Source organism: Pocillopora damicornis, chromosome 2, assembly GCF_964200805.1.
Source record: "Pocillopora damicornis chromosome 2, jaPocDami1.2, whole genome shotgun sequence".
Lineage (NCBI taxonomy): Eukaryota > Metazoa > Cnidaria > Anthozoa > Scleractinia > Pocilloporidae > Pocillopora > Pocillopora damicornis.
The window spans coordinates 35,963,224-35,987,834 of record NC_142671.1 but is presented as its reverse complement, the minus strand read 5'-3'; the positions used below and the strand labels follow the sequence as shown (position 1 = coordinate 35,987,834).

At 36.9% G+C, this 24,611-nt stretch overlaps 2 protein-coding genes and 2 long non-coding RNA genes across 6 annotated transcripts in view; 2 read left to right on the top strand and 2 right to left on the bottom strand.

The window, feature by feature from the left end:
• The window catches only part of LOC113685505 (protein O-mannosyl-transferase TMTC1), a 31,394-nt gene extending 17,209 nt beyond the window's left edge, over positions 1-14,185 (top strand). The window contains exon 19 of one of the 2 annotated variants that reach the window (XM_089197535.1): positions 6,603-14,185. The gene's annotated coding sequence lies outside the window, so the exon portion shown is untranslated. The remainder of the gene's footprint in view (positions 1-6,602) is intronic. The other variant, XM_089197536.1, reaches the window with a different exon arrangement.
• On the bottom strand, positions 1,968-8,757 carry LOC113685479 (uncharacterized). 2 transcript variants are annotated; one of them, XM_027202991.2, is made up of 3 exons: positions 8,601-8,757; positions 3,763-4,028; positions 1,968-3,259 (listed from the first exon to the last, which is right to left on the bottom strand). In XM_027202991.2, the coding sequence occupies exons 1-3, from the start codon at positions 8,639-8,641 to the stop codon at positions 2,748-2,750; spliced, it is 819 nt and encodes a 272-aa protein (XP_027058792.2). In that variant the 5' UTR covers positions 8,642-8,757; the 3' UTR covers positions 1,968-2,747. The 2 variants fall into 2 exon arrangements, with proteins under 2 accessions (XP_027058792.2, XP_027058791.2); XM_027202990.2 differs by lacking the exon at positions 8,601-8,757 and having other exon boundaries at positions 3,763-4,536.
• A 709-nt stretch (positions 14,186-14,894) lies between the features above and the next one.
• On the top strand, positions 14,895-16,297 carry LOC149051088 (uncharacterized). The gene is made up of 2 exons (XR_016183990.1): positions 14,895-15,151; positions 15,244-16,297. It is a non-coding gene; the product is annotated as an uncharacterized LOC149051088 (long non-coding RNA).
• A 5,033-nt stretch (positions 16,298-21,330) lies between these two features.
• LOC149051087 (uncharacterized) lies at positions 21,331-23,008 on the bottom strand. Its single transcript, XR_016183987.1, has 2 exons — positions 22,179-23,008; positions 21,331-22,094 (listed from the first exon to the last, which is right to left on the bottom strand). It is a non-coding gene; the product is annotated as an uncharacterized LOC149051087 (long non-coding RNA).
• Positions 23,009-24,611: the final 1,603 nt, after the last annotated feature.

Sequence of the window (24,611 nt, the reverse complement as noted above, 5' to 3'; positions counted from 1 at the left end):
AGTATAAACGTCAGCAATGTTCATAAACTAGGAGAAGTAGATTTCCTCTGTGTAGACTTGAAGAGCCATGAACCAACAATAAGGGATTTATGCGACGAAGAGATCTTAAGGTCTCTTCAGTCCAAGTTCAGTACATAGATGGCTGTGAGTCAGGACAAGTCATCATCTGAAAGGATTGCTGTAACATCAGCGGAATCAGTTCATACTCACCCCGCTCACCCGCTATTGTTAATCTGATTTCTGCCTCGTTGTTCCATGAGTGGAAGGAGGCGTTATTTTGTTGGCAAATGCAACTGATAACGCTGCACCACTAGTGCAGAGCTTCTCGTAAGTTGTTAGTGTTCTCTCGCAAACATCTCAGGAGTAAATTAGAATTCGTCAAACAAGAGAACTGAGCAGTACTTTGTCCCCTTGAAGGCGCCAGTATAACCTTAATATCGACCACAAAATAAGTTTCGTAGCTTCAGGCTTGGAAGATAACATCTTCACGACAGCCTCGTTAATCTTGTCCTTTGAAATCGGCTTTTATTGTTTGGTATCACTCTCACCGCACTAGGTTATTAAAGATGTCGTGATATACTTATCGCTTCGAGAGAGAAAGAAAGTTACCACCTCTAAACGGACAGAGAAGTTCCAAAAATGAGATTCATTCTGAGGTGATTGCATGCTCGTCAGAAGATCCACTCAGAGTTGTTTCTGATAACTTTGTGGGTTAATCAGAGAGATAATATACTTTTCCTGATATTTCTAAAACTGACTAGAACAAAACACAAGTGAAGTTAAAGCAAACAGAAATTCAGATTTGCAATTTATTGTAAAGTATCATGATCGGTGTTCAAAGAACAATGCTTGAGGATTCATTTACGAAGTAACAATGGAAGCATAGATTCATGACCCAACAAAGAACGTTTTTCTAGTCCATGTGCTTTCAAATCAAACACTTCTGGAACAAGCAGACTCGAAAGATTTTCAATTTACTGTAGCCAAAGTAGATCATTCATGTCACGCTTAGATTCTATCCCAAAGCTCTAGCTGCCTAGCTCTCGACCGAATGGTTGGAAATCTGTTTGAAAGTGAATCTTATTAGTTTCGGCTAGATATGAGAGGAAAAGGAAAGGACAGATGATGTTTGTATAATTTTAACGTAACTCATCTCTGTCAGTGTCAAAAGCCTATTTTTAGCTTAGCAGCTTTATCATGTTCAGTTTTAAAGTTCACACTAAATGGTTGAACTAAATGGTCCAGTTTCCTTTTTCTTTTGATTCAACCGACAAAGCTTTGACAATACGGCGATTAAACTAGGAAAGGAACTTGAAGAGGATCTTTATTAGACATGGGGACTAAAGTGAATAGATACGAAGTATGCGCGCCTTGAAAACAAGATTTGTCAACACCCTTTGCCTGAAATTATTTTGAAAATATCGAAATGAAGTTACGTTTGAATGTCAAGGTTTTTCTTTGAAAGTGATTGATAACTTGCGTAATTTTCCACCAGGTGAACTTTGAAGGAGACCTTGTATAATGAAGGCTTTTCCGCTCTAAATCTTTTTCAAACAAAGCCGACATCGGGAAGTGGTCGTAAATTCAATATTTGCTGAGAATTACAAATCTTTTGTACGAAGAAAATAAGTAATGTCGTGGTGAGTTTGATCATTTTGTCGCTCTAACACAGTGTGGTCAAATTGGGTCGTAATGGATCAACAAAGGAGGCGGTTCATTGTAGCATTCAAAGCAAAATTTTTTGCCAATTAGCAAAACAAATTTTCACAGAAGGACTGAACACTTTGTTTGAGCCAAAGATGATTCTGTGGTAGATATATCTTATTTTTAGCTACTGCTTTATAAGTTTCTCTGTACCTTATTAAATAAACATTTGAAGTCCTCGGCGATTTCCCTTCGACAATGACGACCGACGCTGCCGTACTGAAATCAGTTCATGAAATGTGAAAACAGCTGTCTGCAGAAAACTTTTTCCAATCCAGTTTTATTCATGGAATGTTCTCAGTTTCCAACATAACTGGCCAAAAAGGCTATTTACTAAGCTTCTCCTTCATAACAATTAAAGAAAAAGGTACATTTTAAGTTAAACATTCTTTTGGTTTGTAACTTAATTTCTCAACTTGCTTGGAAACATTCATTGCAATTTCGTTTGTAAATGATACTTCAAGAGGTCGATTATTTTACATTCGCTTTTGTACAGTATTTACAGTTCAGAAATTTGACTTACGATAATATTTTAACAGCTCCCTCTGTTCCTAGTTTCCGCCTCGAACAATCGGCATTGATTTAATCAAGAAAAATTCAGACTTAAACATGAAAACTTGAACGCATGCGACTGCTTCGAAATAAAACAAAATTTTCGAATATCCTTGGAATTCATATATATAAATACTATGATTAGATAAAAAAAAAAACCCACTTTATTTTATAGAGAGCTTTGGAGCAGACTGCAAATGGATAAGAAATTGGTTTGGTACTCGGCACAATGGCTTTGCAGTTTATAATTCCACAGTCCAAGTTAATTTCTTTCCCTCCTCGCGGAAGAGTGCCACGAGCATAGTTGAACGATCATGTCACACATCATACCGATTTCAAACAAAGATAAAATCTGATTTCCTTTGAAGCAGATTTCGTGGATTGTTTTTTTTTTTTTTTTTTTTTTTTTTTTTCAAGTTTCAGTGGTAGAAGTGTGTCACATCCTTGATGCAGTTCAGTAGTTCTTATTGATTCGGTCAGCTTTGCTTTTTCTACATGTGTCCATAGGTCGGATGCGGTCTGATAATGCACGGAAGAGCATGAGCTGTGCTCGGTTGATAGTGTGGATAGTGGTGCATTTGCGTAGGGCACTGTGATGTACACAGAATTCCGGTTCCGTAGCCAGCCAAAGATGGTGCGTGGGGCAAAGTCGTAGGCCGTGGTGGAGCAGTAACATCAACTCCAGGATTTTGCTTCTTCCATTTTGTGCGTCGGTTTTGAAACCAAATTTTCACTTGTGTCTCCGTTAGGCTTAGGGAGAGGGCCAAGTTCAGTCTTTCACAAACAGACAGGTATCTAGTACTCTTAAACTTGTTTTCTAGAGCAACGAGTTGTTCGTACGTGAAAGCAGTTCGTGCTCGTCGTGGTTTTCCTTCCTTTGATCTGTCGGAGCCGCTTCGCTTTCTCTTTGATTTGGACCCCGATGTCGACTTGCATTCTTCGTTCTCTTGATGATTAGATGAATCGTGTTCGTTCTTGTCCTTTTCCATACATTTGTCAGATTCTGTGGATTTAAAGTTTTATTTCTAATGAGCGACGAGTAATCGTCTGCAATTTAGATAACATATTGCATAGAATTGGTTAACTGATCGTTCCAGAGGAAATAATCGAGCAAGATCAATGTAGCCTGCTTATTTAGGTGAGGAGAATTATAAACATTAAGTGAAAGAAAGCAACAGTGAAACCAGACATACGTCACCATAACGTTTTATACCGAATTGATTGCTTCTGTGGCAGACCTTTTAAGCTAAATGGTTGTTAATGTGAACCCAGTGGTCAGAAGAGAGAATAAATGAAACGATGCCGGCTATCATTTGAATGACCAACATTTCCTCTTAATCGCTTTTAGGCGTGTTGCACGGCGAGAAAAATAAATCAAAACCTCCGCAGTTAAGATAAAAAATATTTTATAGCTGCAACTCAATGATTTTATTCAAATAAATAGAACGAGATAAGGAGAAGTATTGCTCAAAAGAGTGGATCGCTTTATGACAATCGATCTCTTACCGCTTGAGGTTTGTGAACGCTTAAATCTGGTCGCCGCCATCCATGGATGCCATGATGAATTATTTCTTGATTCTCCTCTACTAGGGCTTTCGCTGTCTGAATCACTCTCACTTAGCCTTCGCCTTGGAGCATTAAACTTGTGCGGGTCCAAAATATCTTTCACTGTAAAAGATGTCACTGCATGTCTCGTCTCTGGAGCAGATTCGTCCTCTGGACCAGAAATATCGTGTGCATCCTCTCCGTCACTACTCAGGCTCCCTCTGCTCCTGTTATCAATGAGAGAATTGATAGAAAACCGATCACTTCCTTGCATCCTGGATTCCGAAAAGCACTGCGCTTGTTTAACGCACGGCGGCGACTTGTTTTGCGCCGTTCGCTTCTGAACGCGGACCGTGTTACGAAACCTTTGGTAACGCTATTGGGGGTGGATTAAATTCGGTGTCTGTACTATAGTGATGTGCCGCGGTACAATAGAAGTCACCGTCGGTCGACGAGGTTGTTTTGATTGCTGTGTGCACGCATAATTGTCATCCAAATTAATTGAATGATTTGACAACCTCAAGTGGCGATGAGTTGTGATAGCGATTAGCACCTAATGCTCACTTAAGGGAAAAATCTACTTCAGGGTAATTGTTCTGGTGAAACATGAAACCAAACTTTAGAGGAGGAAAGGGAGTTTGTCGAAAAAATCATCTCAAGAAACCAAATGCAAAACTTCTTAGTCTAGAGCTTAAGGAGGGGTCGGTTGAACAAAGGCACACATTTTGAGAAAGAGAACCACTCATTGGTTCGTGTTCATTGACTGACGCACTGAGCAAGACTGCTGTGATCTTGCCGACAAAATGACTCGCTAAAGAAACATTCAGATTTCCGTACTTGCAAATTGACGAATGGCGAATCCATAATCTTCTGTCGCAAGGAAACGAGTAATCTCGCCCATCTTTTAACATATGAACGGATTCTCCTAATGAAAAGTGAATTTTCGAAACGCCTTATCTTCCCTGAAGGGAAAGTTATGAGCACGTGAGTGCCCAAATATTTTGCCTTGTTTACAGTTAGAAACAGAATGAACGGAGAGGCGTATGGATTTGTTTTGGTCTTATTTGTGTTATATTTTACCTGCTGCTACTTAAAGATAAACTTCGCTGTTGCTTGGCTTTTAAAAAAAAGAACTTGTATTACCAAAAAAAACACAGCATCATAATTACAGTTCAATCAGCAAACGCTTTATCAATCTCTCAAATGTCTTATAACCAATTTGTTTTGTTAATTTTATTCTGTGGAACACTTATAACAGAAAAATTCAAAGCATGGGGCTTATTGAAGCAATGTTTAAAATAAAAATCGCCATGGGTCCAAGTTAGAGGTAAAGAGACGCCTCTTCAAGTCTTAAATGTCAAAATGACTACCATTTTAGATTCTTTCCCAAAGCGAAGAGCCGCTGTTTATGTTGTGCGTTCCCAATGTAATTAGTAGGTATCCAAATCTTATCAGCGAAAAGTTCTCTGAAATAATCATCAGGGCCTGCCATTTGCCGAACGCGCTTTCTCCTGTGATAAGGCGGTAAATGTTTTACCGAGTTAACAACAATGCTAATAACCAGGCCAATTAAGAACAATCTGCAAACCTCAGAGGAGATACTATCTAAAAAATTTCTTTCCTTGTGTGGCGCTCGCTCTAACAGTGGTGTTGGTTTTAGATGTGTGACGTTAATGAGGTTGCCTGTGTCGGTACTTGTGATTTAAACCGCACAAGAGCTCAATAGCCTCTTAAACAATGAAGTATTATACAATTCAAATATTATGAATCAATTGTATAAATACCGCCATTGTGGTTTCGGAGAGGGCAACTTTAAGAGTTTCGGAAATCTGGAAGCGCGGTTGACGGGAAGGCGGCAAGAATTGCTGCTTTGGAGTTATTGTTTCGCTCAGCAAATTATCTTTATTTTAAATAATTACTAAGGGAGACATGGAACTTTTCTGATCCATGAAGTTTCCGCTATCTCTTTTTTTTGTTAACATTTCTACGTTGTTGGTCTTCCATGTGGCAGAAGCGCGGTTCAGTAGTTTGCATTGTTATCCTCAAAGGAAGCGTTTGTAAAGAAGTTATTATTCGAAAACAAGTACAGGAAATTAAATCATTAAAATGAAAGGCTATGGAGCAGAAACGCTACCTTAGCCCGAAGCAAAAACACTCACCGCAGAGCGAAACCTCGTAATGAAGAATAAACTTAAATGCGGGGTCTGAAACTTGTGATATACAGCACGTGTCTATGGCGACATGAAAACCGAAAACTAGGGACTAGAAACCGAAGAAAAATGCAAATAAACACAAGACTATTTGTTCAAGTTGCAACCACGACAAAAAACCTTCGCAGTTCATCAAATATTGTCTGCTTTTATGAATTCAAAATTGGCGAGCCCAAACAACGCCAGCTGGAGGTTGAAATAAGTAAATAAACTCGTGTGAAGTAAGAAAACAATGCAATCGGTGGTAAATGTCCACTCGCCAGGGAATACTGAAGGAAAATACGGATGTTATTGACTCGAGCTCATGAGACACAAGAGAACGTGCGAAATTTCATGATCTGTTCCCACGACAGTTTTGCATTCGTTCTTTATTGGTTGGAAAACTTAGAAAACAAACATGAATGAAATATACTCAAAACATTAATTACCCTTTTACTTAAATGTAAACAAATACGCTAAACAAGAAAGGTTTCTTTACATCGAGAATATTTATAATTGTTAAGTAATACTAGTATAGCTTTAATTAAGTTGTGTGTGTGTGTTTTAAGTTTTAATTGTTCGTGTACACATGTTTTGCTTTATCGTTTGCAGATGGAGACAGGATTCCTTACGCACTGCTTCTGAGCTTAAGAGAAGTACTTTAAATGCAATAGTATCTTTTATACGCTTATTAATCGATCTTCGTTGATATAAAGTTCTCAGATATGTGCACAATTTCAAGGTCATTAAAACTGTTTAAGATTCTACTTCAACCTCAACACGAAACCGACAACCTAAATAGGAAATCCACTGATTACTGAAAGCGACATGCAAAAACACTTCTAGAAAATGCTGAGACATGATAATCAAAATACTGTTATGGGGAGAGTGAGGGAAATTAAAAAAAAATACTTATATATATAAAACAAAAATGATCACATGGTAAAGACATGACTAAGACTTGATTTTATCGGATTAAAATGTGATAAATTATGCGGAATTTTAAACACTACGAAATATTAATTCAGCCTTGACCATTTAAATCATTCTAAGGCCAAAGAAAACCGTATTTCCTCAGGTTTTGAAGGCAATAATACTGAGCATAATTTATTTGGTTTTAAGTGGGAAGACCGAACAAAATCAAAAGACCAACAAAAGCAATCAAGAGGAAATAATGAAAATATAATCTCTTGAAGAAACATAAAAATTTTTTTACTTATAGTGTTTTGCCGGGTTTTTAAAAAGGCCATTAACGGTCCAGGTTAAATGTCATATTTGAATGGGTCTAACCTTTAGTTTTACGTAACATTAAGCTAATACCACACAAAATGTTCGCCCCCACATGCGCTTTTAAACAAGATAAAAAAATTAAATCTAAATTTAACGCTCAATCGTTACGGAATGGCACTGAACCCATGTCCATCGTGAACAACTGCATGATCCCAACTTGTATTTTTTCTAAGCGAATCTCACAATTTTAGCCCAACGGTCGGTCTGTTTAGCTCTGTTACTCCAAAGATCTCATTAGTAATTAGTAATTTTTTTCTCTGTAATTATTTTTCTCAATTCTCATCTCTTGCCTGCTTGATATTGTATTGATATTATAGGGAGAAATTCTTTATTGGTCACCCTTGGGAGTGAAAGGATTAAATTTCATGCCCTAGACTGAGGCTGTACAGTCACAAGTCCTGATCAGTTTACCAAGTCAAGGAAGAAAGGCGAGTTGCTATATGAAAACGTTCCTTTGATCTCCTTGTATTCTGAAATTTGAGGAAATTACTGGAAACGAAATTGAAAACACAGTACGACCAAATTAAGGCATGTCCGCTCTCAGCTGCTCAGCTAATTCGGCGAAACAGTGAAGCAAAAAATTTCCCTCCTAAATTCCTTCATTTTGTTGGGGTTTTAAGATCAGTGCATATGCATTAAATATCATCCTTGTCATTATTGCGTGTTTTTCATCTTCCATTTTATTAAGACACACTGAAGTGTACCCAAGCGTGTTACTGGTTCCGAACTTAGCCTCAACCAAAAACAAAAATGGACAAAGTGGAAAGAAAAGGGCTTTGTGACATCTATGTAGCCCTGCTTGAGCTATAATGTAACTCTGCGTTCCTATCAACTCGAAAGTTTCCTTTCCAGCTCACTAAGCTTTCGCAAGGCTGTTGGCAAAATTTGGAACGAGGAGCGAGTCTTATCTTAAGTTGCGTGTGTTTCTGACATAACAAACATTTTACTTTATCTCAATAATTAAATATTAATCAAGGAAAAGGTTTAAGGTGTGCTTTTAATGAGAGAAGTAGCAGTTAAGCTTTATGCTCGTCTTGTTGCTTATTCAAGAGCTAAAAATGAAGATTGCTACATCAAGAATAATATTTTCACGGTGGCAATAAGTGACAGCAGTTTCAAGGGGTTACCTTTAAGGTAGAGAGTTACTACTGCAAACAGATTTCTATCGGTCAACTCAATACCGTAAGAAATTAACCTGTTAAAGTTGCCGAACATCATGATTGCGATGAGGGGAATTAAATAAATATAATTGCCTCTAATCATTTTTCGTTCTAAGAGGGGAGCAGTTAAATAAAAGAAGACCTCAAAAAATGTAATTACCTGAGTGCCACCAAGGTTTCTTCTGGGTTATGATTTTCCATCACACCTTACTGATCCGTGAGTTTTCAACTTCCACGTTTGTTACGAGTGAAAAGACCTCGTCGTATATCTAAGCCCTTAGTGAGTTATGATAAACTCCCACAAAGCTGGCCCTCGTATTATATACTATTATACGTATTGTTACTTTTCAATCAAATATCCTCTGTCCCACTCGGATGTAATTCCTATTTCCTAGTTTTGTTTTTAAAGCTTTTTGAAAGGACTGCCGGCAAGTGATGGTTAATATATACCAGTTGATAACATAGTTATTAAACTCGCTCTCGGAGTGGTGAATCGGCACGAGGCTTATTACATTGTCAATAACAGACAAAAAAGCTTTTCATAATCACATCCTTGTTTTCACAAATGTTCCCTTAAAAGAAAGTACAATTATTCAATGGAAGTACATCTTAGCTGCGTTATTTTGAATTCCGGTACCTTTAATTTCGTTTATCACATAGTTTGCTTCCTTTAAATGTTTTATGCAAACTCAAAAGCTATTGATATTGGTCGTTGTTTACCTTTCAGATATTGAATACGCCATTGTGGTTCTATAACACCTTCTCAAAACACAGTCATGTTAAAGTCATAATCATACCCTCATAAATGAAGTTCTCGTTTTTTGTGTTCTGCGCGAAATAATGATTCATTACCTCTCTTGATTAACTCATTTCTAAGTTAAGATTCTAACAAAAGTGAACCCCACCAATCGGAAATTTTCTCAACATTTGCCTGACAGCTCTTGAAAGCTTCTTTTTTTTTTTTTTAAGAAAATGGAAACTTAATTATAAATTCCCTTCAAGTTAAATTCATTAAATTTTGACGAGAAAAGTAATAGATCTAATAAAGCTGTGATGTTAGTATATGGGTTGTTCTCATTGTCAAAAGTTATTATTTGAGGAATGATCGCTTATTGATAAAGAGACATCTTCCAATGTGCCACTTTCCGTGTAGATTTCGCCTTGTTTTGTTTATCACAATGAATCGTGACTGGAATTAGATAATGGAAAACTCCGTTAAGTTGCTAAAAGCTTTTTCCATCTGCCATTAAAACCAAGTTCAATTTGTTTATAAATTTTAGAATATAGCGGTTTTGGTTTTTCCATATAAAGCCGAATGCGGTATTCTCTAACAATATGATTTTAAATGGAGTAGTGTCTTTCTGATTCTTTTTCAAAGATGCATCGAAAATCTTATTTTAGAACGTTTTGCAATTCATGTTCCGTTATCAAGTTACAACAAAAATCTGTGAAAGTGACATTGACGACAGATTTTTGAAGGATAATGATAGAATTGTGTTTGTACTTCGCAGTGTTGGCTTCTCTGCCAATACATATTTTAAAGTGGGTGAAATCTTACACGATCTCCTTCTTCGTAGACATTCCGTAATTTTGGATTCACTCTTTACACTTCTACCTTACTTATCGCCTCGTGCTGTGAATTGAACGATTAATGAATCAATTAAAACTAAACGCATGGAAAAAACTTCACTCGAGTGAATTTTGTTTTTTATTGAAGAGTTGCAGCTGTTATTGAGGAACCCGAAGTCGATCAAACACAGGTAAAAATTGTAAAATTGTATATAAAATTGTGTATGGTCAACTTAACAGTTCCTAACCCCTTCCATTAATAGTATTTTTTCGCTTTTAGGCACCTTAACATCTTTTGTAAAAGATAACAGAAAATTTACTTAAAGTGAAAATAATATAAATTAAATCAGCAAACATATTTTATTAAATGAGATAAATTTATATTTTTTTAGCCGTAGTGCATTAGTAAAATTAATATCTTTTATCCCCGGCATTTTAGCAGAGCATATATATGCCTTTTATCCTATCCTTTTATGTTCTAAAAACATGAATATGGGCCCTTTTCCGCAAAATGCGTGTTGTTCTCAATACCTTAAGAATGCGAGATTTACATTTCTGTCGCTTATTAAATAATACTCTCTTTTTTCCTAATCAAGATGAAGCCGATTTAAACGTCAGCAATAATATTACTATTTGCTCGGATCAAATAGAACAAACAGTTCTAACTTATCAAAAGCCCTACTTCTTTACTTGTATTTGTGGCCAATTAAAACTGAAATTTAATCTTTGGCTATTTTAGCTTAGAATTGTTGTGAAAATTTTATTTGGGTGAAAATACAAGCCTCAGGTTGAATAAACTTCAAAGTGGATCATTCCTAGGGCAGGCTTTTAGTTTATTAATTTCACGATTACATTTTATTCTCGTTATCTATTATAATAAGAAAAAACGTTCTCTTGATCCGCCAATTTTTATTAAATTTGTTCGTTGAAATAAATCAAGTCAAAATTGAAATAAGCTTCGAAGTTTCTATGTGGAAAGAAGGCGAACTTCTTACCCAGTGAATTTAATCACTGTTCTAATACAGTTTTCGGCGGATGACTCATCTCTGAACAATACCCGGTTTTCTTCTTAGCCTAAGCGGGTGCTTAAGTCGACAGCCATTATTATTATCTTTCATTTGCTCACTTAGTAAGGCAACAATTGCGCTACTAAACTGTCAACCGAAGCGATCGGATTAGTTGAGCGTGCGAACTTGGTCACTTCAAGGTGAATGTGTCATTACGTGCCCATTGTCGCAATTCTTTTGTTTGGAGCTCAAGCTCGATTCATGCGGTCTCCAAGTGAGCGAAAAACGAGTTGATATTATTTAAGGCCTCTGAAGTCACGAAACCAGAATTTGGAAATAAAAGACCGTATATGTCTCTTCACCATTTCTTGAAATTCCGTTTAAAAAAATCGATTTCTTGTAGTCTGTGACTGTTGTTTTTCGCGAATCATATTACATAGTGTTCTACTAAAAATTTTACCGTCGTTTCTGAATTTTTTTTTAATGTGACGTAAATAAAAAAAAATTTATATATACGTACTTTTAAACTAACGGAGAGTATGTATATGAATTGGCGAATTTAAAAAGAAATTATCAAGTTGATTTTCAACGAAGAATTAAGTGGATTAAGAGATTATTACTTTCCTTGCTGGTTTTTTAAATTCCTGCCCTTGTGGGCATGTTTTAATTTCCGGAATTAGGGTCGTAATGGACTACAGAGCATTTTCAGAACGAAGAACTTAAGGTAGCCTTTGGGTCGGGCTAACGACAACAGTTTTATTATGATTGAGTACTACGTTAGACGTCTGAAACGACTCGCGTCTGTTGCTTGAGGGTTTTATAAATCAAAAGTTTCAAGTAGCCATGAAACTTCGCTTTAAAGTTGTTAAATTCCTCTTTTTATCACAATATTGCTGTATTCTTGCAAGATTTAGGTTAAATATTCTGGTAGGTGTTACACTACGGCTCGTTACGACTAGCTGTAGCTAACTACGAACAGTGTTTATCTTATTTTGCATTTCAAACTTGTAATTGAATTTATGACTGGTAATTTGGTTTTTACTAAAATTTTTACCGGTTTAGTATTTGAGTAAATGCATCGGAAAATCCGTCAATTTATATCTGAACCTTTTTCTTAAAATATCCAAGTTAGCTTTTGACAACGAATGATTGTCAGTCTAATTTTTAGCTCAAAGCTTGGTTGGTTATTTCAAAATCATTTGAGAACCGTTTATGATTTTTAAGCAAGATGCATTACAAATTTATCTAACTTAGATAATTAGTCGAAGTAACCGCAAATTGACAGACTTAAGGGAAAATTTACTGTACGTTTATATACAAGGAAATGATAGAGGATCGGCCGAGCGCACCGTTGTGGAGTTTACCAGCTGACTTCTCGAAGTAAGCCAGGTCCTTAATCTCGGGTGATTTAATACCACAGACGTAGACGGCACAGACGAAAGTGATCTTCGGTAATATTCATTTTGTACTTTCAGCTGTTAGACTGCACAACGGAGGGCGGAAATATTGCCTTGTCAAGTTACAGTTGATAAGCGACTGACCAAATGATTTCGTAAACACATGTTTTCTTAGAGATGTGCTCCGCTGTAGCTGATCGTGTGAGGAAAACTCGGATACTTTGTTTGGGATATAGGAAGTTGAAAGCTGTTACCATCATCACGGAAATCCTAATAACAATCCGAAAACAATCGAACTTGGCTGCAGGGTCTTTTAGCCATTTCATGGGCTAGTAAAGAATAAATTTTGGAATTTCAGAACTTTGCAATTCTCCTTTGAAATGGTAGTCTCTTTGGAGCTGCTGCGATGGCGCAAGTTGTCTGCTCAATAATTCTGACATTGCCCGACTTCAAGGTTCAAAATTGTTCAAACAAATCTGATTAACTAAGCAAACCTTATCATGTGAAAGTAGCGGGATATTTCAAAGCATTAAAAAGTAAACATTGGACATGGTTGCGCTGGCAAATAAATCAACAGCATCTCTTCTCAACGCTTATTTAATCTGCAAACATTCTAGTTACATGATGATATTGTATGTATACCGGTAATGAAATATAAATTAAAATGGTGAGGCTTTCATTTCTCAATATTGGACAAGCTCCCACTACTGTTCAGCTAATCATATACGCTTGCCAATCGGAGTCAAATTTATTGGGATTAACGTCAGTTATCCTTCAGGTTTAGAAAAGCTTATGGGTTAAAATCTCAACTACACTTTGAAAAATCGAAAATTGTATTGCTTACCGGCAAAATGTGCATCAGAACTTAGGAAATTTGACCAATCTGTGGTAAAATAGAATAAGAAAGGGTATTTTTCCTCGAGGCTTTAAGGCGAATGGAAACTAATTTCGCGAGAATTATTATTTTTTCCTCTTTTTACTCTTTCGGTGTGGCCAAATTGTCTCGTCTTAAATTATTCAATTGACAACACTGACATTGAACATTGAAGTTTTCTGAATACCTATCTCAATTACAAAAGAAAATTTCAATTTACTTATCGGTCGATTTAATTTATTGCAAGGAGACCGGAACTCTACCAGGTTAATGGTGAATTGGGCATAAAAAAGAATCCCTAAATAGCCTTGTTCAGATAAAGTTATTAGATTTATTTTCGTTGTCTTTATTTAAGCTTGCTTATAAAGAAAGCTCTTTTTATGTAAAAGCCACGAATCTCCTGCAGGTTTTTGGCTGGTAGAGGATATTAAAGGTGGTGATTTCCGAGGTTATATTTTAAATGCTTTTGTTCTGTAAAGATGATTAACTCGCGATAAACCAAACTTTAAGTCCCCGCTGAGATTTCTTTGAAGTTTGGGTCAATATTTTTCGCTAGTAAAACATGTGCTTTTAAAAATTCTCTTGTAAAATAAAAACAGATGAATGGAGATATTCGCTATCATGTACCCAACTCCCTTTTCTCTTTCACACGCTCTTAAAAACGCCCAGAAAATTAAGAAAATGCTTTTCCTATTTACGAAGCGAAAGAGACAATTTTTTAAGTCAAAGGAGGTGCTTATGCTTTTAGCAGTGCACAACAAAAGCGGGAAGTTGAAGGGACAACTGACAACTTCAGCCGACATGGAGTCCAAAGCGACAAATGATATACAAAAGAACTGAGAAAGAAAAACATAAAAACACAATTCCATTTATGCGCCGGAAGCCTAGAGAAATATGTCGTTATCGAGATAAATTATCACCGATCATTTTAACTCGGCTATTGTCAAAATCAAGCTTGATAAGAAACATCAGCTGCGGTGCTTTCGGTAGAAACCGTGTGTTATCGATTTTTATCTACGCATTGCCCCATCTTATAAGCTCTCTATCTTTCAGTTTTTTCTGTTCGGTTCCGAAAGAGTCTTTGACTAATGGAAACATTGATTATTCAAAGATGAGTCTTCTTTTCATCCAATTGAAATAGTTAGTTAACGAAGGAAAAAAGAGTTTTATAAATACTCGCAGAGAGCGATTTTAAAATCGCATATTTGTCCCCATTCATGGCTGATAAAGATAATTTAGAGCTTCAGTGAAAAGAATTAAGATTGTTTTGTCAAAAAAATGGCGCCGATGGACACGGTCACAGCTATCTTATTTCGCACTTAATTGCACAGAAAGAGGCAATATTAAATTTTTATACCTGAGGCTAAAATTAAATGATTTATTACCCATTATCGGTTTCTACAAAGACAGGGACAGAGAGTACTTATACTGTTCGCGCAGAGCCATCAATAAGAGCTGAAGCTGCTGAAAAAATTAAAATTGAGTTTAGCGTTACAAAAGACGTCTGAAGTGATAAGTGCATCATCAGATCACAAGATTTCCGGTTGAGAATAAGCTTTTAAGTTTTCAGAAAAGACGTCCGTTCATCCTCCTAGACTAGACAGAAGAGTTGGAAGAGCCATTAAATGGATTGGCGTCTGCATCAGAGATCACTCGGACAATTTATGAACAGCGAACGAATTTCCATTTCGATGTCACGAATCTCATACTTTTGTGACGTTTGCAATCCCCAACGCAAGTCGTTTTTTGTCCAATATCAGTTTATAAATCAAATATTGGCTTATCCCACATGGCAGATAGCCACGGTATTGTTATCATAGCCGGTCCAATAAAGATATATTGCTTCCCTGAACAATAATGGAAGGTGAGTGTCTTAAGTGCAGATTTATAACACATTTATCTCTAATAATGCAGTCTGCAAGCTGCTTGAAGTGTACTGCCACTGGACTTTCATAGGGCTGCAAGAAAGATATGAGAAGTTTGTGGCATGGCTTAGTTGTGAATCAACCTTTCACTCCAAGGAGAAAGCAAACAGGATTTCCTCATCACAATAAAAATACAATTTTAAGCAGAAAGTTCAGTTGAGAAGAAAAAATGAATATAAACTGGTGCATGGACAACGTCTGATTGACAACTTATCTTCAGAATTAAATCTATGAGAAAAGTATGGAAGATGTCGAGGAGGCAATATTGGTGTTTACAACTCAGCAGAGGACATTGAACGGTTAATGGAGATGATAGCCTGGTAATGACCGTGTAATTTCGCTGGAAAAGCAGCCGACATCGTCAAAGCATGAATCCACAAGCACAGCTTGTTGTCAAATTTTCTATTTCCCTCCCATCGTTATTTATTGTTGACTGATCAGTTCCTCGTTTTAAGCTCAGAAAAAGGCATAGATACATTGACTCTTCCGTAGGTTACATTTTATGGAACGTTTTGCTTATTGTTTGCCCAAACCGATATTAATACCTGATCGTCTTTAGATCATGCAGTATGTAATACCATCTGAAACCACGACTGAAGTATTTTATCTTATTGTCGGGTAGAAACTGCATGTCGTTAAGGATATTTATTTTAAAAAATACCGGTGTGCGAGTTCTCCTCAAACTCCCCAATAGCGATAATGACCGCAATGAAAGTGAAGTTTAGGTAAATAAGGCCCCTTATTGCACGGCTATTAAATCCGGCACATCTAAAGGAAAAAGCCATTTATTGTCATACAATCAAAGATTGATGCTTTTGTCGGCAAAATATAAGGTCATCACTACTTTAAAGGCTATTATGTCTTTCGTCAAATCAATTGCTCGTGCTTAAAGATCAATTTCAGTAGAACCGCCAAAGAAAGACCGATGTAAAGTAGGAAATATAATCACCGTCACAGTGCTGAAACGGTTAATAAGAGACCCAAATTACAATCAATCAGCGAGAATTAGGCCGAGCCGAAAAAGCAGAGTATTTCAGTTTGTTACGGGGAATTTGCACCAATTTATAAAGCTCTGGTTGAAATTTGTTTTGTGACTTGTGAACGCAGAGTGATCATCCATCACGAACAGTCTGAAGATTTTTGAAATTTTGAAATTATTTTCCTTTCCTCCCGTGTACTGGTATTTCTTTTGGTGTTGGACCCAAAAATCTGATGGGAAGAAAATCTATCCATCGGAAATAGCCCTTCGATCAGCAGAATCATGTGTCTTGGCCCAACAACATGGCAAAATGACCTCAGCCACGTCTCGAATCTAATTTTCCTGAGGGAGCCTATGGCTTTAAAATCTATTTTGAGGCGTTTTCCTATAGTAAACGACTAGAAATCAGTAGAAAATTGATTACGATTGAAAATAGACTTTTTGATAAGAACATAATGTTACAAGCTCAAAGTACTGTTCGTTAGCCTTCCTCCTTCGAGAAAGGCTTCGATCTACAGGTAGACAAAAATTCCTCTGAGAAATCCCTTAAAATGAATTGTTGTTCTGGCACATGTTCACAACAGATTGACTATTTCTGAACAAATCGCAGAACTATTATTTCGAACATAGAACTTGAAATTTCACCGAGAATTAATAGGACTCTACTCGCCTTTGGCCAGAGAAGAAATTCGTTTTCTTAAACTTGCTTCCTTTCGGCTGCTTCGGATGTAAAGCCATTGTATCAATCTATTCTGCTTCTCATCTCATCAAAGGGCAAAACGGGCTGAGGCAGAGATCGTGCTTCAAATGTAAAAACCAAACTTAAATCGCCCGCAGTGATAGAAAGAGAAAGTCTCTCAACTGTGTGCTACAACAGAAAGGAATGAATTATGTTACTTATTACGAATGATAATTTGTATGTTGAAATGCGGCTGTTGACCTGTGAACCAAGTACACACGACGTCAAGTTTTAAGTTTCGAGATGTGATAATGTACTTGAGCGACTTTTTCTAAATTGCGCGTTTAACTGACTTAACTGACGCGAAGACACAGAATAGAACATTGAGTTGGTATTACTCATCATAGAATTGAGAAGTGCTTTTATACAGAGATTCATAATTTTCCTATTCCCCTGTAAACTAATTCCCGTTGATCTATTAGTTTTTTTTAAAGCTAGTTTTCGTCAATGCTTTCCTTCATATTTACTTTGGTCATTTAGTGGTTTAGTAATAATTAGACAAGTTGAGCCCCCATTTGAACCAGGATGGGAGGCCATCTCTCTCGGATGTGCGTGGGAGAGCTGATGTCCTACTGCCTTACTATTGAGTCTGAAACAGAAACTAAACACGAGCCATAGTCATATCCGAAAAATTTATCGATGCCAATACTATTTATCGATACAGTCTACGTGGCTCCCGGCTAAATCTGTTCATTCCAAGACCGAGCATTAAAGCCCTTAAAAGGAGGTTTCGGCACAGTACTCTTGAAACAGTCTGTCAAACGAGACTGGTTTTAAAGGTTGTTTTTTTCACTCCCACCTACATTTTTGTTCTTATACTATAAGAATAAAAATATTTTTCGTAGTCTGACATATATATATATGCTTTATTAGGATCCTCGTGTAATTATATATTATCTTATATATTTTATGCTTTATTTTTACCTATTTTTCTTACTAAATTTTTTTTGTTTTTTCGTCGAGTGTTTTATACATGAGCCTCGTTGTTCGGAAGGTTCAGCGACCATTTCTCACGTTATGGACAATAAATAAATTATTAATATTATTCCAAGCAGGCCACTAATTTAAACAATTTTTATTTATAAAAAAATTGAATAAGATTTATTGTAAGATATTATAAATGGATTTTTCACAAATTAACTATTTAAGTAACGATAATTATAGTGCTATTTTATTGATCGTAGTTGTAGTGCATGCATGGTTCCTCGGGAGAGTACTTCTTGGTGATGATAGATGCGTAAGTAAATAAAGTTTATATTCATTCATCCCGTCCAGTCAAGAAAAATGCCCCGGAAACAATGAGTATCGTTATGGACGGACCTTCTCTAAACCTTAAGATGTATTCCTCTCTGAACAGAATGAAACGTCGGATCGTTTGATCATTTTGACAGGTCATTTGGATTCCAACATAAGCATGGAAACCTAGATAAACTTTTAAACTAAGTCAGTTATATTTCAAAAGTTTCCACTGACGATTTGGGATCCCCTTCCTCCAAGATGGCAACTTCTGAATTTTTCCCCTGTTTCCTGGAGAAAAACAACTTCGTTGAGAGTAAATCACTTTCGATCGTTGTACTTATCATAACAGTACCGAATACATTTAACGCTTAAGACAATGAATAAAGTAATCAATTATGCGATTAGCTACTAATTACTTCCCATGAGAAGATTTCTAAAGTTGAATAGGTCAATGTCTTTTCCAGTTTTATTACTGGCCTGAAAAACCATAAGAGCTACCTACATCTTCACCAAGCCTCTAGTTAGGCTACCTTATGATGTTGCCACGTAAAATAATAAGAGTGTATGAGTTTTTTTACTTTTTCTTATTACCTTTGGAACAAAATCAGTCGAAACTGACAGATATAAGAAAAGATGACCTCCAGATGGGATGGTTTTAATATTAATGGAATATTTTATTATTTTATCGATCAGAGTAGAATTAATGAAACCATGAAAAGATGATCATAGCAAAACTAACAAAACCATGTAAAGATGAACTGACCAAAGAATTGGCAAATTTAAATGACTGAAACTGGTTTACATAAAAAAAACCGACTCCGCCTCTATTGTATCGCCACACTTGACACACTGAAAACTCATCTTTTCTAAAAAAAGAACTCTTAGACGGAAGTGTAATTGCTAATCCGATTTTCTGCTTAATCCCCGCTAGGAAATAATGATAATAATTGCATAATCGTTTATTTCTTTTCCATGCAACTTGAAGACTGAAAACGCGAAATTCTTATGCCCAAGTCGCACTTAAAAGTATATATGTGAATAGTCATATGAGTCACGATTAGAGTAAGTTTGTAGGTTGAAAGAGTGTATGTAACTTTGGTGATTTGGAGTCAAGGCAAAATTGTATCTTGAGAGGTTCAAAGACAAGTCTCTACACCAAATAAAAGGGTAAATTTGCTTACATGAAAGGATGGAGATTCTATAACCAGCTGAACGATAAATTCATGAGATTCACATGTTAAACCAATTGACCATGTAATTCTTTAAACAGACGACACGATGGTAAGAAAGAAAGTAGAAAGAAATGCCGCCTTGTAATAGCAATTAATGATATCTCGTAATTATTTCCCTCTGTTTCTTTTTTTTTTTTTACACTAATTATTTGACTGTTCAAAGGTGCCATTCTTTTTCCTTTTCTATCCGTCTTATGGATCACATGAACTTGGGAAGATCATTTCTCTGTCCTCAGGTATGAAAAGAAAGAAAGGCGTCCCCTTTTGGCCATGGGTGTGATAATTCTCCTTCATCGAAGCTTACCATACAATTGATAGCAGACCTAACTCTTTTGTGAAGACATTTTACAATGGAAATATGATTGAGCTTTAACCATCGAAAATACCATTGGCAGTTCAGCCCGCTCAGTATGCACCGATTAATTCGAAGCTTGAACATCCCCACGGGTAACCCGCAGGCATTTGGTCGTCCATGCCCGGGGAAACCTTACCTGGCTGGGGTGGGGAATTTGACTCAGAAGTGTCTAGTCTTTTCAGCGGAATACACGTGTTGTATCTTTTGATATGAAGGTGTTTAAAGGTAAAGAGTTCACTTTCGCAAGCGAATGGCTCGGCAGAAAATGTCTCCATGTTTGAGTTTTAAAACTTGGTCAATGTTCAGAAAGTCACGATCGCTGATTTTTCCTTTCACAAGAAAATTGACTGACAAATTGAGCACTTGGGTAGGGCATTTTTCACAACTCTAGCCCCTAAGGTGGGAATTTGAAAAATGAGGGAATGTAGTCTGGTAATGAGGAGAACAGCTATGTCTGGCAAAAAATAAGATGGTTGTTGAATCCTCTTGTTCCTAAATGCCAACGCTCACTCGAGATGGCTGATCTGCCTGAGGTGAGCCCTCGGGGGATCCTCCCTCATCCGGCCCTGATCGCCAACAATATGCAGTGCAGTAATTGGACACTCCCCTTGGGGCTTTTCAGGACCAATTTCACAATTTTCTTTCTATTGGGTGAGATCGGACGTCAGCTTATATAAGGCGCCTCTGGCTGCCGCTATCAGTCCATTTTGATCTCACCCACCCACCCACCCGACCCTTACACGTCCCCTACTCTTTTCGACAAGTGCGTGGGTTCTTTAACGTCCCCTGCTTAACACTGAAGATGCAGGAGACGGGGCCTACGGTTTTTCGTCCTTATCCGAGAAGACTAGGATGTCTAACCATTTGCAGATGTAATTACAAAGGCAGCACATTCTCCTCAGTTATTTTAAGACCCTGAGTGTTGGTCCGGTCTGGGGCTCGAACCCTCGACCTCCCGGCAGACTGGCGCCCTACCAACTGAGCTAACCAGGCTGGCCCATCTTTGGTAATCCCTCGAGGGATCCTCCCTCACAGCTGATTGCCAACGCTCACTCAAGATAGCTGGTCCACTGGTGGTGAACCCTCGAAGGATCCGCCTCGTGTCTGGTTGCCAACGCCCACTCTCTTTTCAAGATTTGTTTCCCGTTCAAGAGGCTAGATAGTGAAATTGATTATTCTCCTTGGGATTTAAGCCGTAAAAAATCGTACCCCGTTTGGCGAAGCATATCTCATCAAGCTTTACAACAGAGTGCCTCTAGGATGGTGCTGGTGGAGAGGGGAGGGGATCGTATAACGAATTGAAATTCTTTAAGCTCTCTTACTTTTCTATTCAAAATCTATTCAATAAAGGTTGATTGAAATGAGGATAGAGGACATCTCCAAAACTAAATAAACAATGGTAGCCCAGGCTAACGATGAGATGAGGTTCTGAATCATTTCTTTTTTGGGTGTGTATTGCTTGCCGAAATGCAGTAAGAGCGCACCAGCAAGGTCTCTAATGCGACGTGAAGCTAAAATGGCATAAACTTGGCCTTCTTCTCAATCAGTAGATCATCGACCACGGATAACAAAACTTCACGTCAATATTTCATTTATTTCTCACATGGAGTGTAGTCATTTCTGTACGGAGCGAAGTAATTTCTTTTGCGGAGCGATCTAGTTTTTGGTTGGAGCGAACTGACTCGGACCAATCTAACCATGGAGCGAAGGGTGGAGTGGGAATTGCAATGAAGATTCCCATGGAGTACTTTCTAAATTAATCCAGTCGATTTTATTCTACTTTATAAGAAGACCTAAAACCAGTCGACCTTATCGCCCGATGAAGACCACCAGTATGCAATCGAAACGTCGCGATTCACATCATAAGTGACCACATTGTGAGACAAACGATAATACTTTATAATTATTGTACTTTACCACGATGAACAAGCAAAACCTTTTTTTACGAAATCTACAGGAAATAGTCATTCAAACTAGAATAAGATAATAGTCATTCAAGTTATACGACCTGAAGATAACATCTGCATTTGCCCATATGTAAGAAGGTGTAGTGGCAGAACTGTGAAACAGTTAAAGTTCATTTTCGTTAGCAACTAAACCGCCAGCATGTGGTCGCTTACTTCGAAACTACGAAACTGATTTCAAATGTTTCCTCTTGCATTCTAGTTCATAACAAAGACAAAATTTGTGAGACTAAAAGTGCCGATGTTTTGACAACAACACTTGACTGTTCCAGAAACTGGCATGAGCCTAGCTAAAAATTCGTCAACACCACCTTGTCCTTGATGAGCGTAACCGACTGAATTTCTTTCTTCGGTTGACAAACAGCTCTCTTGCGCTGCCAATAAAATTTCATTAGCCTTGTTAGTTTACTTAAAGTGATGCAACTTAATTAGTCCTGTCGACCCAAGCCCTATATCACCTGTTTAAGTTTATTTTGTTCTTTATTCTCCATCTCCTGTTCTTTTTTTGATCAAAGAGACTTCTCTTTCTGAGGACTTGAACATTGTTATTTCCGCTAAGATAAGGCGATGGCAGCTTTTCCTTAAAACAATGCTATCCCTTCATAAAAAACTTCAACTTTAACTTCAACACATCATTAATATTTAGACATCGTTTCTTTGAAATTTTTTACATACTAAAGAATGTTTGCCTATCTTATTTTCGCTCTTCAACCTTCAAATAGCGAGAAACTTCTTCCCCACTTGTCGATAGAGGGATCTACGAAATGTGTTCTTATTTTATTATTAAGAGCGTTATTTTTTAATGATGTGCCAAACTGCTGACAGATTTCAGTCATTTAAGTTCTTAGTCTTAGACTCTTTATTTTCACGACACGCAACCTGCAAAGTTTACAGGTGGATTTCCACCAATTATCAATGCTATAGTGTCATTCGTATCTACCAGTTGACAGCCAATTATCGCATGGAACTTTACTCTTACTTGACGCTAAATGTATAAACAAACATCAGTAATTGAAGCGCAATCTTTCGCCTCACTTGATAAAATCTTTCTTTATTTCTTCTCTACTACTTTATTCTCCTCTCTCCTTCCATTTTCTGGCAATGAGAAGCGAAAGGAATTTCAAAGTTTTGAAAATTTTGATTACTGGTAAATTAGTAGAGTACCTCGTCTACTTGTGGTCGGGATTTGGTGCCATCTTTATACTCGGTTTTCAAAGGAAGCTCATCGATGGACGAATTCAAATTGCTTTTGCCTAAATTCTGTATTGTATAGCACTTTCATATTACAGTCATGAAAAAAAGAAAAAAAAATGTTTAAGAAAAACTTATGTTTTAAAGCTATCATACCTTTGATTGCCACATTTTCCACACAAACACATATAACTTTCGTGCTAACTCAAGACAATTACTTTTCCATTCTAAGCGCACGTGGACCTGGGAAGAATAAGTCAATAGGCATATATATATATATATATATATATATGCGTGAGAAATCAACCTTTTGCCAAATTGAGTTCCATAACAGTACATAAAGTGGCATTTTAGAATTAAGTGAGTGGCATCGATGAGTTGATTCATATGATTTTTTTTTGCTCTGAATAAACGTTTGCCACGGTCTTCTTTAAACCAACTAACTGGCAAAAAAATTAATATTTATTTGCAAATTTACCACTCTTGATAGCAATCATTCGGCTAATGCATGAATACAGGAAGAATAAAGTCCAATTCTATTAGCTCTCTCCATAGAGCTTTCCGCCGAAATTGTTTTCGTTTTCATTTATCTTTAACAGTTCATAAGTCCTTTTTGCTGGGTGACAATAAAGTTATTGTTTTCATTAAAAACGGAGAAATATTGCTGCGATGCATTTTGCACATTTCATCAATTCATTTTGCGATGGGAAAAAAAATCTATCTTAGTTGCGCCCCAAAGAGTCACCCAATGTACTCGTTGTCTTAGGTGAATTAGACTCCACTTTACCAGATATAGAGAAACTATCGGATGATTTCCTTGAAAAAAATATTCGTTATCAGCCCTTTTATATTGCTCTCTTAGCAACATGTGATCGAACGAAGAAGTGGCGGAAACTGACGTCCACAAAGCCTTTGGCAATTAAAACGATAATAATCAAATTAAATCCGAGGTGTGAACGCACGCACGCCTAAGGGGAAGATTTCTTGGGGGTCCAAATGCAAGGCAGAAATATTCATTAAGTCATCCCATGCTTAGTTTTTTTCTGCTCGTGTTGCTTAATTGAACCATTTTTAAGTTTCATAACTCGCTTCTTTATTTCTCGCCTCTTACACTAATAACTAATCTAAGCTCAAGACGTATGATGTCTCACGCACTTTAGACTTTATTTCCAAGCAATAACTTTTTCTAAAAATGGCTCAAACCTCAGAGTGAGAATGAACAACCCACCCTTATATACGAGGTAATGCTCAGCGAACAAACACATGAACTACATAATAACGCTCCTGCAATAAATGAGAACTGAGCTAAACAAAAATGGAAATTTCCCGCTCTCAAATAAATAATATTTATTCAGGTTTGGCGCAAGCAGGTTCACGTTTCATTTTCTCTGACATGTGTCTACATAGAGTGGAACTGCTTCTGATTAGAATGAAAACAAATAAAAACAAAACAAAGAACTTTCCATTCTACAACTTGTTAATAAAGAAAGAAAATCTACGGGAGTTGGCTGGTACAGATTTTATCCATTCAACACAACTTTTGTTGTTGACACAATGATGTCCTACTTATATATTTTTATCATCATCTTTTAAGTTAAAGCCATCCAATGCATAAAACCGTTATATTTCTTTCGGATCTATTTACAAATTAAATTGAGATCTGATTCTGATATGAAAATAAAATAACCGAAGGAATTTTC